Genomic DNA, 15,252 nt, shown 5'->3' with positions numbered 1-15,252 from the left:
CTTGAAAAGGATATTTAAATTGAATGTAATCACCTTTCTATAAGTATGAGTTATGTGATTCTACACCCTAAGATAAACTGCAATGTATTTTCAAAAACTACAATAGAAGCATTCGACATTGCGATCCTACTTCTGAACATTTGCCATTCAAAAATAAACTATGAGAGGAGATGCTTTGTGCACCTAGATGTTTACCAGATCTATATAACAGCTAAGAATCGGAAACCTAAGAGCTTTAACTTAGGGGAGTGATTAAGTAAAGTATTACTCCACATGACATGCTACTCTACATTTAGAATAATAATATTCCACATTATGAAATGGAAAATAAATATATTCTTCAATTGTGTGAAATCCTATGGTTTATTTGATTTTCTTAGCCAATCAATGTTTTCTATACATCAGCAGCTGTTGCTTCTTTACACACACACACATACACCCACCACCACCACCTTGGCCATGATGAGGAGACACGTCCCCCCATTTTCCAAGGGCCTTGGGTAAACCAAGCCAGAAAGAAGTTTCTGCAGTGGAACCAGCAGAGGATTGGAACTAATGAGACCGATTAAGGGAAAATATGTGAGAAACTATTAAAGTGCCATGAAAACACAAGTTATTATTATTACAATAATAAATAGTCTGTGACTAAGGAAGTGCTTCAGCCATGAGGGGGGAAAATAAAATTCAGATCACACTTGTCTTGCTGACCACAGAACTCAGAAGACGTTCTGAGATGGAGGAAAACAAGTCCTTGGAGCGTTTAAACGCTTTAAAATAGAATCGGACAGAGCCACCTTGGGTCACTGTGACAGCTCTTTTATTCTGGACTTTCTTCTAACTTTAAATGCGATTTGAATTGTTGCCAGAGACAGAGCTTGTGGAATGTTCTGAGTCCAATTTGGAATTTTATTTATAAAATAAGGTCAATTCCACTAGGAGCAACAAGGGCATCCACTGAGTGTATGGGCGCTCCACGCAGCCTTGAATACACTAGCCCTGAGTCACCCAGAACGGAGAGGGCACCGTGATGGAGAGGTGTCAGCCCACTTATCCTTGCAGAGGCAAACACAGCCTCATCCCAGTCTTCTGGTATTTAAAATCCAGCCTTCACGTGTAAGCTGAAAGAAAGGGGGCGGGAGGGGGGCTCCTCTGATCTGGTATGTGGGAAATAAACAGAGGTGTAAGCATGGATTAAGATAAATTTCTCAAGTCGAAATCCAAGTATGGTCCTACTTAAATCAGATCAGAATTGTGAACGCAGAAATATTCCTTCACCAAATGCAGAAAATTAATTGCTAGAAGAGCTGAACGATAAATAGGAAATCCAATGTCCAAAGATGTCTCCATAAGAGAATTAAGGAAAGGAGCGTTTCCCTAATATGCCAACCAGCAGCACCAGGGAAGCAAAGATATGAAAATCATCATATCCTCATGCTCCCGAGCCTCAGCGGCCACATCTGTAAAATGGGGAGATGCCATCTCTGGTTGTCACTATGAATTAGTAAACGGGATTCTGCTAACTCCCCATGAATTCAAAGAGAAATAAATGTCATTGCTTCCTATAGGTTAAGAGTTATCATTGAGCAGGGAAAAAATGCAAATAATCTATATTATTGGGGACCATTTAAGTGCAATTTAACTGCATCTTGTCTTACTTGAAAACTACACTTTAGCTTTGTGGGAGCGGAGAAACAAAATAAAAATTCTTGCCCTAGCTGGTTTGGCTCACTGGATAGAGAATTGGCCTGGGGACTGAAGGATCCCAGTTCGATTCCAGTCAAGGGCATGTACCTTGGTTATGGACACATCCCCAGTGTGGGGGGGTGCAGGAGGCAGCTGATCCATGCTTCTCTCTCATGGATGTTTCTAACTCTCTATCTCCCTTCCTCTCTGTAATAAATCAATAAAAATATATTTTAAAAAATTAAAAAATAAAAATTCTTGAATTTTTATACCAAACCACTGTTTTTCTTGGATGCTACCCCCCTTCTCCAAATTTTCACAGCCACAGAAGGCAAATACAATGAATGCTTGCATTTTATTAAATCAAATTACTAATTTTATTTTCCTTTCCTCACCTTCAGTCTTAAATATTTCAGTTTACTTTTTCTTGAGTTATTTGTTCAGGGAAACTATATAAGGTTAACGTCACAATTTCCTGACTTGTATTCAGCTTTCCCATATGCTAGAAACAAGAACATTTCCACCTAAGAGGGGAAGAGAATGAGTCATGACTTTTCCAACACTTCCCAGTGTGGTAGGCTGAGCAGCGGCCTTCCAAAGAAGCCCGAATTCCTAATATCTGGAACCTGTGACTCTGCTCCGCTCCATGGCAAAGGATTTTGAGATGGAGACGTTATTCTGGATTACTCAGGTGGGCCCAATATAACCACAAGGGTCCTTGCAGGAGATAAACAAGAGAGGAAGAACGAGAGGAGGAGAGGAGAAGAACAGAGGCTAGAGTGGTGCCACTTCTGGAAAGGGGCCATGAACCAAGAAATGTGGAAAACCTCCAGAAGCCAGAAAAGGCAAGAATGGAACGCATTCCGCTGACACCTTATTTTAGCCTTAGAAGACCAGTTTTCAGACTTCTGACCTCCTGAAAGGCAAGATAATAAATTTGCGTCGTTTTAAGTCACGAAGTTTGTGGCATTTGTGACAGCATCAAAAGAAACGTACCTATACAAACAGGGACTCTCAAGTATCCAAATGGTTCTAGAGAGTTGCTAGTCCAGAGAGATGAAGGCTAAACATTAAGTAGAAGCCGTTTGTCTGATTGGTGCTAGACTTACACTTAAAGTGAGTAAAATGATCTTCGTCATATCCATGAGCTCATTCCTTTGACAACTCCTACCCTAGTTGTGGATATCAGTTTGATTAGTGACCAAACCAACTTTTTGTAATTTGCAGCAGGAAAGATGTGTATGGGGCGGGGTGGGGAGAGATAGGGGATATTTAACTTTGAGAACTCAATTACTCAGCACCCTGCTCTTTTTTGGAAGATTAAGCAAGATAACGAGTTTGTGGGCTCAGGAGAAGAACGCCTCTGGAAGAGGCTTTCCAGAGCTGCCAAGAAGAAAGCTTGGGAATAGAATCACAGTCTTAAACTTACTTGTAAGCTTAAGCGTAGACAGGTTAATCAGCCAGCTTCAGAACCAATTCAGAAACCAAGTCACCTACAAGACTCAACTCCAAAAAAGCAATTAAGAGCCTAGTCTTTGGAGTTAGATAGTTCCAGACTATACTTCTTCCTCATATGGTTGCATAAGTGGGGGTATTACTTAATATCTCTAAAGTTCAATTTTCTAAAAAATGAGTATAACGGCATTTACATTATACCTCAGAGGTTGTGAGATTTGATAAAGTATGAAAAGGGATTAACACACAAGCTAATGAATACAAGCTTAATAAATGGTAACTCCATAGTGAATTTTTATTCTTTGAATTCTTCATGTTGTGCTGCTTCACTGGTGCTTCCAGAACAGCCAATGCACATGTCTGCCTTCATTGCTCTCTGTCAGAATTTCAGACAATGAGAAAGTAAGACTCTCAAAGGCAGAACCCAGTCTCATTTATTGTTTTACCCTTAGCACTTAGCACAGTGCCTGATCTGTAGGGGACGCTCACATTTTAAATCATGAACTAGCCCTAGATGGTTTGGCTCAGTGGATAGAGCGTTGGCCTGGGGCCCCTTGAGTGTGGCTCTTCCACAAAACACCACGTGTGGGCAGGCACGTACGGTGCGATTGAACTTCGTGGCCCATGCGCAGAAGTCGGTTTTCGGCTCTCAAAAGGAATTTCAATCGTTGTACTCTTGATATTTGGCTCTGTGGACTAATGAGTTTGCCGACCACTGTTAACAGATTCCAAAAAGATCTACTCCAACTACAGCAGCTGCTCTTCCAAAAGTTGAGTAACCCGAATAATTAACACATTAAGCTCCAAGCCTGTGTTGTCTTCCTTTCCGTTTAGCCAATTTCACCTATATGCTGGCGGCCAGAGACTGATGAGGTCCAAACAGAAAGTATAGTGTCAGTCACCAGTGACTGACATGGCGCTGAAAGTGTTAACCAGTTCTAGCATAATTAACTAGTTCTAGCATAATTAACTGGTAACCGCATAATTAACCGTTAATGGGTAATCTGTATTACTAACTGGTTAATGATTTACCCACATTTAATAATTAACCGGTTAATAATGCAGATTTTGTGATCGAAGAAAACACGATAATTTCAAGAGAAACATCAAAAGTGCTTTATTCAAAGTACTGTCCATCTCTAGCACTTTTCTTCCAAGTAAAATAATGAATTAAAACTTCCCGCAAATGCTCATTTTTTTGGCACGAAATTCGACATTTTTAAGTGTAAAAGCATCTATGATAACACCTTCAGAAAATTTGACAAAGGAAGTTTTGAAGCTTGTCGACATAACAAAATAGCATACATATCAGAATATGTGGAGCCCCATCTATTGAAAAAAATCCGCATCATTAACCTAATAACCCCCTCTCCCTTCTTCAGTTCTATGGACTAAGGAGCTCCAGGTCCTCCCATCACCCCTCAAGGCCTGTTGTCAGTCCTCCTTGCCTCTCGATTGCATTCCTTTTATCTAGGGATGCCCAGGAGAGAGCACAGTCCCCTAGGAGAGGGCCGGGAAGAGCAGAAAAGAGCAGAAAGTAGAATCACCACCTGCAAATCTAGTGTGTTTCTTATCAGCACACCCTAAACTTCCACTTGCCCTTTCTTCAAAATTCACATTCTACAGTTCACTCCTGTCCAACCATCGGCCCAAACCCCACATCTTTTTCACAGGTACGTTCGCTTTCTGTGTCTGTCCCGACCCGGAGCTCTCTCTCTCGTAGGACTCCCAACACTCTTTGGCCCCACGCCAACCCCCCACGCGAGGTCTTGGAGATGGAGGAACATCTGTTACGGAAACACCTCTGCATAGTCTCCCCATCTGCCCTCCTACAGAAAAACAAAGATGAAGTCTTCATCTCAACCCATCATCTCGTCTCCCGGAGTGAGCTCCCCTTTCAAGTGTCTCTGGGGGGAAGGAGGGGAGGATGGAGGAAGCACAATTTCCCCAGCATCTCCTAAAGACGACCTCCAACGAAAAGCAGCTACCGCCCTGGCCTCATCTGAGCGATGAAGGGCACCCTGAATTCTTTCTCCTTTCCTCTCCCGAACTCAGTGCCAGCGGGACACTGGGATGAGCCTGGCCGGGCTGCTCTCTCAGCCCTTTGCCTCTGAGTAAGTAGGTGGAGGGCGAGGTTAGGAGGAACGACGTGGCAGAGGGAGAAAAAAACCTAATCTGTTCCAAGGTATCTGAAATCAAAGGTATCCCTAAAGGGTTATCCCTCTCATCTGTGAAACAAGGAACAGACAGAGAAACATTTCTCCAAAATCTCCTGGGCAGCCTCATGAGTATTTTTAACATGGAGAGGAGGTAGAAGGGAGATTTTATTTTTTTTCTTTTAGGCAAGGAAACACCAGAGACCCGAACATGTGCAGGGGGATCAAGAGAAGTGGGCATGACAGGGGGCAAGCAACAAAAAAAGAGACCCCTGGAGGCGAGGAGCGGCTTCTCTGTAAAGGCGCAGGGATGGGGGTGAAGGGGGGGGGGGAGGGGGCACAAAATCAGGGATGCGGGATGCGGCGAGGAAGCAGCGGTCACCCTACCTTGTCCATGGCTGCTCCATGTTCCTGGCGCGGGGCTCGCTGCCAGGCGCCCCTCAGCCGGGAGGGGAAGCAGCCCGGGAGGACGAGAAGCCTTGCCCAGGAACCTCCAGCGCCAAGAGCGGCAGCCTGTCCCTCCCCAGCTCCCTCCTTCTGTGTCCGCAAAGGGAGAGAGAGCTCTGCCCCCTTTTTTTAGGAAACCCGATTTGACGTGGCCAAGCCGCCAGCTAACGGTGCACCGGGCACAAGGGAGGGACTGTTCTCCGTAGGAAGCTGGGTGCGGAGCCCAGCGGAGCTGCTGGGGGAGCTGGGGCCGGAGGCAGCGCAGGCTGAGACGCGACTGGCTGGCACGAGCCGCCCCGGCTCCAGCTGAGCTGTCAGCCACCAGGGGAGGCGGGGCTCCGGCCGCCGGAGGAGCCGGGAGCCGAGCTGGCCTAGGTTACCGGCCGCCTAGACACACCCTCTGGCCCTCCTCGCCTGGAGGATGTTGGCAAGAGGACAGTAAAAGGACGCCGCTCCGAGCCCTCTGTGCCTGCCCACCCCGCCGCCAGGCTTTGGAAAAATCCAGCTAACGGCTGGGTGAATTTAGAGAGAATCCTCTCTGCAGGCATCACCCGCCCGGCAGGGAACCCCGGAGCCAGAGCTGGAGTGCAGGAGGGTTTTAGGCGCAACCCTGGCTGAATGCGGATGCACATACGACATGGTCATAGGACGCCAGGTTATTTTCTCAGAGATCTGGCACATAGGTCTCACCAGTAATTAGAGGTCATTAGAGATCTGACAAGTCGGTCTCACCATTAATTTGGGGGCAGGAACCTCGCTCCGGAAGGGAAGCATCCTAACACAACATCGCAGCCTTAGCAGCTGTCTCCATCTCAGACACCTGGCAGTGTTGTGACATTTCTGTGTCTCAAGCATGGAGGCAGTGGGGCTCTCCCACTTGGCTGCAGGAGGGCAGAGGGTCCCCAAACTCCCCAGAAAAAGCTTCAGACAGTGGCCATCAGGACCTAGAAGCTTCTAAGTTCTGCTCTAAGTACCTTATAGTTGCTCTAAGACCATGCAAAAGGATCCTTCGGAAATGGCCCTGCCTGGGACCAATGTATCATCTATTTCTGCGACAAGCTTTAAACAAGTCAGACGTGCTATAATTAAAGTGCTCTTTTCAGCTCTAAAAGAAAGCCATTTTATTAAGTGATGTAACTACCAGTATTAATAGCACTACCACTGACCTTTTTTTTTTTTTTTTTTTAATTTGCAGAAAGCTTCCGAGTGCCCGTGAATAGCAATGCTGATTTAGTCACCCTTGTAGCTCCGATAATAAATTTAAGACCCCAATAAGGCTCAAAGGCTCTGCCAAGGCTCCGATACAGGTTGTTTCCTACACAGGGTGGCCCCAGATACGTGCTTTCTGGAGATCAAACGAACGAGGCTTCTCTGGAATGAACTGATTTCACTCAGGTATCCCAAGAGTTAAACTCAGGAAGGACCCCAGCATGCCTGAGGATGCATGATATTACAGGGAGCTTGTATTCTTGCTTCCCCATCTCTTGGGATAGTTCTCCTAATTATCAGTAAAGAATGGGGGCCGGGAGGGTTGGATAACTTTATTTTATTTTTTTAAATATATTTTATTGATTTTTTACAGAGAGGAAGGGAGAGGGATAGAGAGGTAGAAACATTGATGAGAGAGAAACATGGATCAGCCGCCTCCTGCACACCTCCCTCTGGGGATGTGCCCCCAACCAAGATACATGCCCTTGACTAAAATCAAAGCTGGGACCTTTTAGTACAAAGGCCAATGCTCTATTCTCTGAGGCAAACCAGTGAGAGAGGATTGTGTAACTTTTGAGGAACCACCTAAAATGCCCCTAGTCTAGAATCACCCAACCTTAACACTTATTTTTGACCTAAGGCCACGGAGCTCTTGAACTCAGAATATTTCCAGGAAACATTTGAAAACGTCTAATGAGACAAGGCTCACAGGCCACCTGTCTTGAAAAGGATCTATTGCTGCCTCTTTAGGGAGATAAGAAAAGGAGAGGGCCAGGAAAGTCAGCTTTCCGACCTTCGTCCCAAAGTTGGTGCTATATTTAGTTTTGTCTCAAATCAAATTATGGGCTACTGAGTTTGGAGAGGAACTCTGTCTATAGCCAGACGAGTGCTGGATTTAAGAAATGACACATTAACTAGATAAAGTGTGGATCTCAGAAATGAGGCTGGAAAATATGCTCATTTGCTTTTAAAATTACTTTTTTACTGAGTTCATAATATATTCATTGTAAAATATTTGAAAAATACAGAAAAGTATGTAGAAAGTAAATTAGCCTTAACCCCAGAAATAATCGATGTTAAATTTTAATTTCTCTCCAGTCTTAAAAAATGTACCTTCTAACATAAACAATGACTCTTACACACATGGGTATATTCTTGAAGAATTTGTTTTTAAAATTACATTTATTATCAAAAAAGAAACTTTTTATTGTATTTTGAAATAAAACTAATCATCCATATATGCAATCCTCCAGCACAACTGTTTAAATGTCTCCACATTCCTTCTAGTCCAGGTATATTACATATCTGTTTGTTACTAAAATTACAACTTAGACATAAATTTATATCTTTCTTTTTTCACTTATTAAATATTTGTCCAAAGAGGACTTGCATATGGCCAATAGATATATTTTTTCTAACTTAGTTTATGGTAAGCATACAGTATATCACACATATATCATACAAAATATGTGTTAATTGACAAAGTTATTAGTAAGGCTTCCAGTCAACAGTAGGCTATTAATAGTTAAGTTTTGGGGGAGTCAAAAGTTATACATGGATTTTTGACTGAGGGTTGACAGTCCCAACCCCCGTGTTGTTCAAGGGTCAACTGTAATTTCAGAGCAAAAATCAAATCTAAGATGTAACTGTTAGAATGATGGTGAAGAACTCAAAAAGATTGAAGCTAGTGCCTCATTTATAATTGCAGTTAAACTAAAAGGCCTGTAAGCTCAGTTGGCTGGAGAGCTGTCCTATACATCAAAAGGTTTCAGGCTGAATTCCCACTGGACCTGCCAGTCAGGGTGAAAGCGGGAGACAGCCGATCCAGCCAATCAATTCAATATTTCTCACAACGATGTTTCTATTTCTCTCTCTCTCTCTTACTTTCTCCCTTCCTCCCTCCCTCCCTTTTTCCCTCCCTCCCTCTCTCTAAAATCAGCAAACATCCTCCAGTGAGTATTAAAAATAATAAAATAAAATAAAATAAAAGGCCTGTAAGACTCTTAAGTGTGTGCCTCTCCAGTAGACAAAAGAGCTAAGAATTTTCAGGACTCATTATCCTCCAGCAGCCTCATAGATAGCCAGAGGCAGGGAAGAGGGTGTTTCAGAATGAAGTGTGGGTGTGACTTTTGTCTAAAGAAGTTGACTATAAATTTGCATAAAAGATGCCCTCAACATTTTTAAGTGAATTGTTATGGCATGGACTGAAAGGGATTAGACTACAGAATGAAAAAATGCCTTTGGACCCATCAACGTGCTGCTGAGAGGAATCAGGCTGAAAAAGTTGCCTGACTACAAGTACCATTTCCTAAAAAAATAAGAATGACTCAAAGAATGGAGCCATGAGCCCAGAGGGCAAGAACAAGATATCTTCAGATCCAGAGGAACCATACTTAAGGAGCTGTACCCCAGACACAACTGGCTGGCACGAGCAGCTCTGCTGCTGCCACTGCTGGCAGTGCAAGCCTCAGGTGGCCCTGATTATCTGAGCCTGGGGCTGCTTTTGGTGGCTGGGCAGCGGCATCTAAGGCTTCCCTGCACCCTGGGCTGGCCCTGGGAGCCTGGGTGACTCTGGAGGCAGGCCTGCCACCCTTGCAGGGCTGAGGGGACTGGGCGCCGCCATCTTGTGGCTGTGGGTACCGCCATCTTTGAGGGCATGGCAATCAATTAGCATATTACCTCTTTATTGGTGGTGGGTGCAGCCATCTTTGTGAGAACATGATGGTTAATTAGCATATTCACTCTTTATTAGCTAGGATGGGGGAAAAGAAACTTCAGTGGGACCCTTCCCCCCTCCCTATGTAAGAGTCCATTCTGTGGGACTTTTTTCCTCTCCCCATGTGGGATTCTGTACTTATTCTTCACTGAATCTCCATCTTTGCTATACCACTTTCTGTCCATGGATTCGTTCTTCGATTCTGGCGGACAAAGAATCTGGGTTCCAGTCCAAAAATTCAGTTTCAACAGGAAGCAGACAAATAGCTCAACTGAGACCTGTCCAGATTCCTGACCCACAAAATCATTAGATGTAATACAATGGCTGTTGGTTTAAGCCACTAAGTTTTTAAGTGCATCATTATGCAGAATTAGACAACTAGACACAAGAATTCTGATACATTATCTCATTCATTTAAAAACTTTATCACGTATTAGATTGCAAAAGATCATGCTTCTGCCGGGACCGGTTTGGCTCAGTGGATAGAGCGTCGGCCTGTGGACTGAAGGGTCCCGGGTTCGATTCCAGTCAAGGGCGCGTAACTTGGTTGTGGGCACATCCCCAGTGGGAGGTGTGCAGGAGGCAGCTGGTTGATGTTCTCTCTCATCGACGTTTCTAACTCTCTGTCCCTCTCAGTTCCTCTCTATAAAAAAATCAATAAAATACATTTTTTTAAAAAAGATCACGCTTCTATTAAACAACTTGAATTTTCACTGGTAGATGGAGAGATCTTTCCAGTCTTCTCTGACTGACTGCTTATGGTCCCATTCATCCAGAAGAGCCATGCAGTGTAGATGCTGTCACTGGCAGGCATTACAACAGAATGGTTAAGATTTCTGGCTCTGGAGTAAGAGAGACTTGGTTGAATCCTTTCTCCCCTCCCCTACCTTCCCTCCCCCTCTTCCCCCCTACCCCCCCACTTTGTCAATTTCAAGCACTTTAATTTTGATAAGTTACTTAAACTCTGGACTTTAGCTTCCTCATTTGTAAAATAAGGTTAATGACAACAACTACCTAATAAGGTAGTTATGAGAACAAACTGAGCTAATCCATGACGTGTTTCATGTGTTGCCTAGCACAGTTAAAGCACTGAAAACATCATAGCTATTTTTTATTAATATTTGCATACTAGGCAGGATTCCAACCCTGGATAGGAGACATAAATTCTTTTCTGTTCCAAACTACTCTCGAGGGCTAGGTCAGTGACCCAGGTTTCCCGTTTCTCAGCTCTCTGATCTATCATGTGAGACCAAGGCACTGGCAAGGCAGCTGAATGAACTGGTTCCCGCACCACTTGGCTGGAGTTCTAGGGACAAAAAAAAGGAGGCAGTTCCATCATCTTGTATTCCTTCTGTCCCAACCTTCTCCTGTCTTTAGGACTGTGTGTGTGTGTGCATGTGTGTGCATATATATGTGTGTGTGTGTGTGTGTGTGCATGTGATTCACATCCATCTCCTTTACTAGCTAGCCCTGTCAGCTGTTTAAAAAAAAAAAAAAAAAAAAAAAAAAAAAAAAAAAAAAAAAAAAAACCTCAAGGAAAGAAATTATAATCAAGCCTTCAGACAGCTGGTGGTAATTTACTCATACAACCCCCCTCATTCTTTCAACACCCACTACTTATGTGTATCTGATGTGGGAGCAGGGGGGAATTATGTAAGAAATGCAATATGGAAATGTCCAGGCAGGGGGGCTGGATCAGTGAAGGAAGACTTGTGGGAAATACCTGGATAATTCTCACTGATTTGAACACAGATATTGGCCCTTAAAAACTGAAGGGACTGATGTGAGGGTTAAAAAAAAAAAATAAATTTCTGCAATCTAAAACAATACGGACATAAATTCACAAACAGCTTTCAAGGCATTCGTGACAATTGCACCATCACTAAAACCTGAGTCATTTTCCGGTAGGAGACAATCAGTTCTAGTCCACGGCCAAGGAGCACGAATCAGGTAATCTAGGCCACATAGCAAACATGCTTAGGAAACTATCAAACTGTAGCCTCTCCTTTGGCAAGAAGTGCCCACCCACAAACACCAAACCTGGTCTTAGGACAATGCAACCATCTACAGATGCCCCCTGCTGGCAGAACTTATCCTAAAGAGAGGCCTCACCATGTATTAATATATGGTTTGGCCCTCAGAATAGGGGTTTGGGGACCATCACTGTAAACTACACATACAGGGTGGGGCAAAAGTAGATTCATAGGGAAAATAATATAATTACGAATAAGTAATAACACAAGAATAAACTCTGTATGACATGCTCACAACTGTAAACCTACTTTTGCCCCACCCTCTACAAGGTGGTCTTCCATTAGGTCCTCTAAAGGCAGAGCTTCCCAGTCAGTATTGCTCTTGTGCTGCCAACAGGTTACAATGTCCAGAAATTGATCCACTCAACCTTTTAGGCACCCAAGAAAATAGCCAGAGCCGGTCACTGCCAGCAATGTTTTCCAGAGATGCTTGGAGAGCTGACTAAGCAGGTAGAGTCTGGGGATTTTATTATTCTGAGGATACACATGAAAATCTTTAACACGGCATACATAGCTTGGCACAGCCTTCGGCCCCAGCTCTGGTTACACCCCCTGATTTTTGTGCTTGATTTGTACTAGCCTTGTTCCAGAAGGAAGAAAGGGAAGGAATAAATTGCCTTATTCATCTAATTTCTAGGAGTTGAGGTAATGGATGCAGTCTGTGATAGGCAATCTTTAAGAAGTACCCCAGTGATCCCTGGTAATCACACTCTTGGTATTGGAAGGAGATATATTATAAGGGATTGGCTTGTGCGATATGGAAGCTGAGAAATCCCACATTCAGCTGTGGAAACTGGAAATCCAGGAAAGCTGATGGTGGAGTTTTGATAACCAGAGGGCCCTTAGTATATGTAAGTCCAAGTTCAAGGGCTAATATTCCGGCTCAAGCAGTCAGAGAGCAAAGACAGCAAAGTCTCTCTTCCTTTACCTTTTATACTATCATACTTAGGCCCTCAATGGATTGAATAATGTCCACCCCATTGGGGAGAGCAATCTGCCTTACTCAGTCTACTCCTCAAAATGCTAATTTGCCGGAACCTGTTTGGCTCAATGAATAGAGCATCAGCCTGCAGACTGAAGGTCCCAGGTTCCATTCTGGTCAAGGGCATGTACCTTAATTGCAGGCACATCCCCAATAGGGGGTGTGCAGGAGGCAGCTGGTCAATGATTCTCTCTCATCGATGTTTCTGGCTCTCTGTCCCTCTCCCTCCCTCTCTGTAAAAAATCAATATATATATATATATCTATTGATTGAGATGAAATTAGCACTATATAGTGCTAATTTCATCTCAAAACACCCACCCTCACAGATTGCCCCCCCGCCCCCCCGCCGTGTTCCAATCAGGTTGACACATAAAAGTCACTAAGATTTGGGGTGATTTGCTAAGGAGCAATAGATAACTAATGCAGACTCCTGAACTTTCCTACAATCCAAGGTCATGTTGTAGAGTTAGAGACCCACCCCTACAATTCAGAAAGAGTGAAGAAGGACAAAAAAATTCAGAACACTTATTTAAGGCAGCACAAGAGGAAATCTAGATTGATGGTGAAAATTAAGGGAGTAAGATCATTCTGTAGAATATACTGCCTAAGCACTCTCTCCCCAAATTTGCTTTTAATTTCTACTAAAAACATTATTATTTGAGAAAATATGTAAAATCCATTAAGAGCTTTCTTATTAAGATTATAGGAAAGTTGCACATTTCAGTTGAAGTATTTAATTGGAGATTCCAAAGTCAAGGTTTATATAGCAACGAGGCAAAGATGTTATAGGCTGGAACAGGGACACTAAAAGGATGCTAAAATGTAGTACTGTTTCTGTTTGTACACTCAGGTCACTCGTGAATGTTAACATTTCTTTCATTGGTTCTACTTTCACTGAGCTAATGTTGGATGGTTCAATGTGGGTACACATGAGCACATACACAGTGAACAAAAGCCCCTCATTCTGTGAACACATGTGCCTGTTGTTCTGGGCACTGAGCCCAGCTTGCTTTAAGTCTGTTATTTGAACAGTGTCCCAGATTCTCCTTTGAAATGTACAGTTCACCATTTTATTAACCTAAATACTGAGTTATCTGATGGTTTTTCGATAAGATTCTTGCTCATATTCAGGCACACTTTCTTTTCTTTTAAATAGACCATTTATTTCTCGGTTTTGACCTTCAGGCATTTTGTGCTATGAACTGAAAGCATATCCCCACAAAGTCAGATTTTTATTAATGCAGCTTATTATTTTAAAACAAAAAAAAATTTCACACTTGATATGCTAATTTGAAGACAAGAACATTTTTTTTTTTTTTTTGGTCAAACCTCAATCAGTCTTTCTATTGTTTTGATTTTTTTTTTTTTTAAGAAAAAGCAAATCTAGGATCATTGAAATGGAGAAACTGTAAACCATGCAAAATGGGAGTTTTGGTCAAGATGGCAGAGTAGATAGATAGACGCTGTGCTCACCTCCTCCCATGACCCCACAAAATTGCAACTAAATTATAGATAAATCAACATGGAGAACCATCTGAAGACTAGCTCAACAGAAGTCCTATAACCAAGGATATGAAAAAGCCACGTCGAGACTGGTACAAGGGACAGAGATGTGAAACAGGCTGGTCCCATACTCATCCTGATCTCATCCCATGCTGGAGCTCCCCAGCCCAGAGTATTAGTGCCAGGAATAAGGAACCCACAAAACATCTGGCTGTGAAAATTAGGGGGTTCTGTTCATCTGGGTGAGATGGAAGACTGCTGGGAACCCAGGCATCCTTTTAAAGGGCCCGTGCACAGACTCTCACTCACAGGCATTTACCCTGGGCTTGAATGGAGGGGCAGTGGCTCTGGAGGCACCAGAGAGACACATACAGGGAGGAACTGAGCTATGTGCCTTCAGGGCAAAGACTGGTGGGCAGCTGCCCTTGGCCTTGTGTTGAGCTCTCCTCCAATGCAATGCAGATAGGTAGCATCCTTGGTGTTGAGCCCTCCACCAAAACGGCCAAATCTGAATTCAACTTAGCGCCACCCTTATTAACTCCCCAAGACCCCACCTCCCCCAACACATCATGCTTCCTCAGGCTTTTTCTGCGTGGTCAGCCAGCCTAGGCCTGCATAGCAGTTTTGTTTTCTTTTTATATTTTATTGATTTTTTTACCGAGAGGAAGGGAGAGAGATTAAAAATAAAAAAAATTAAAAAAGGAACCGCACAATCTGCCTCTTCTAAAAAAAAAAAAAATCATGTGTATGACATTTTCATCCCGCTGTTGCTGCATGAAGAAAATGTGGGCCTAATTTGTCTGGTCTTACAAGCCACAGCCACGGAAGGGACTAGGTTTAGGTGGCTCTTATCCTGCAAGACCTCATCCAGGAATCACGGACAGGCTTCAGCTCTGTGGGGGGAAGAAAGGTAGCCTTAAAAAAAAAAAAAAAAAAAAAAGATTCATCATCACCCACCCGCTGTATCTAACATAAAAAAAAAAAATTATAAGGGGGCGGAATAGAGGGCAGAGCATACTCTTTCAACACCTCCTGATCCTTTATATCTTCTTTTAAATATATATAT

At 43.3% G+C, this 15,252-nt stretch overlaps 1 protein-coding gene across 9 annotated transcripts in view; it reads right to left on the bottom strand.

Annotated features, from left to right (window-relative positions):
• LOC118727187 (myomegalin) overlaps positions 1–15,252 on the bottom strand; it is a 136,690-nt gene that overhangs the window by 120,743 nt on the left and 695 nt on the right. The window contains exon 1 of one of the 9 annotated variants that reach the window (XM_045586980.1): positions 5,682–5,988. The exons of the other annotated variants lie outside the window; for them this stretch is intronic. Coding sequence (XP_045442936.1) covers positions 5,682–5,701 — 20 coding nt within the window. The 5' untranslated portion in view covers positions 5,702–5,988. Of the gene's footprint in view, positions 1–5,681; positions 5,989–15,252 lie in introns of those variants that run through there. 9 annotated transcript variants of the gene reach the window in all.

The sequence above is a fragment of the Pipistrellus kuhlii genome, unplaced genomic scaffold (genome assembly GCF_014108245.1).
Source record: "Pipistrellus kuhlii isolate mPipKuh1 unplaced genomic scaffold, mPipKuh1.p scaffold_m20_p_24, whole genome shotgun sequence".
NCBI lineage: Eukaryota > Metazoa > Chordata > Mammalia > Chiroptera > Vespertilionidae > Pipistrellus > Pipistrellus kuhlii.
The sequence above is the reverse complement of the archived record's forward strand: the minus strand, read 5'-3'. Positions and strand labels throughout refer to the sequence as shown.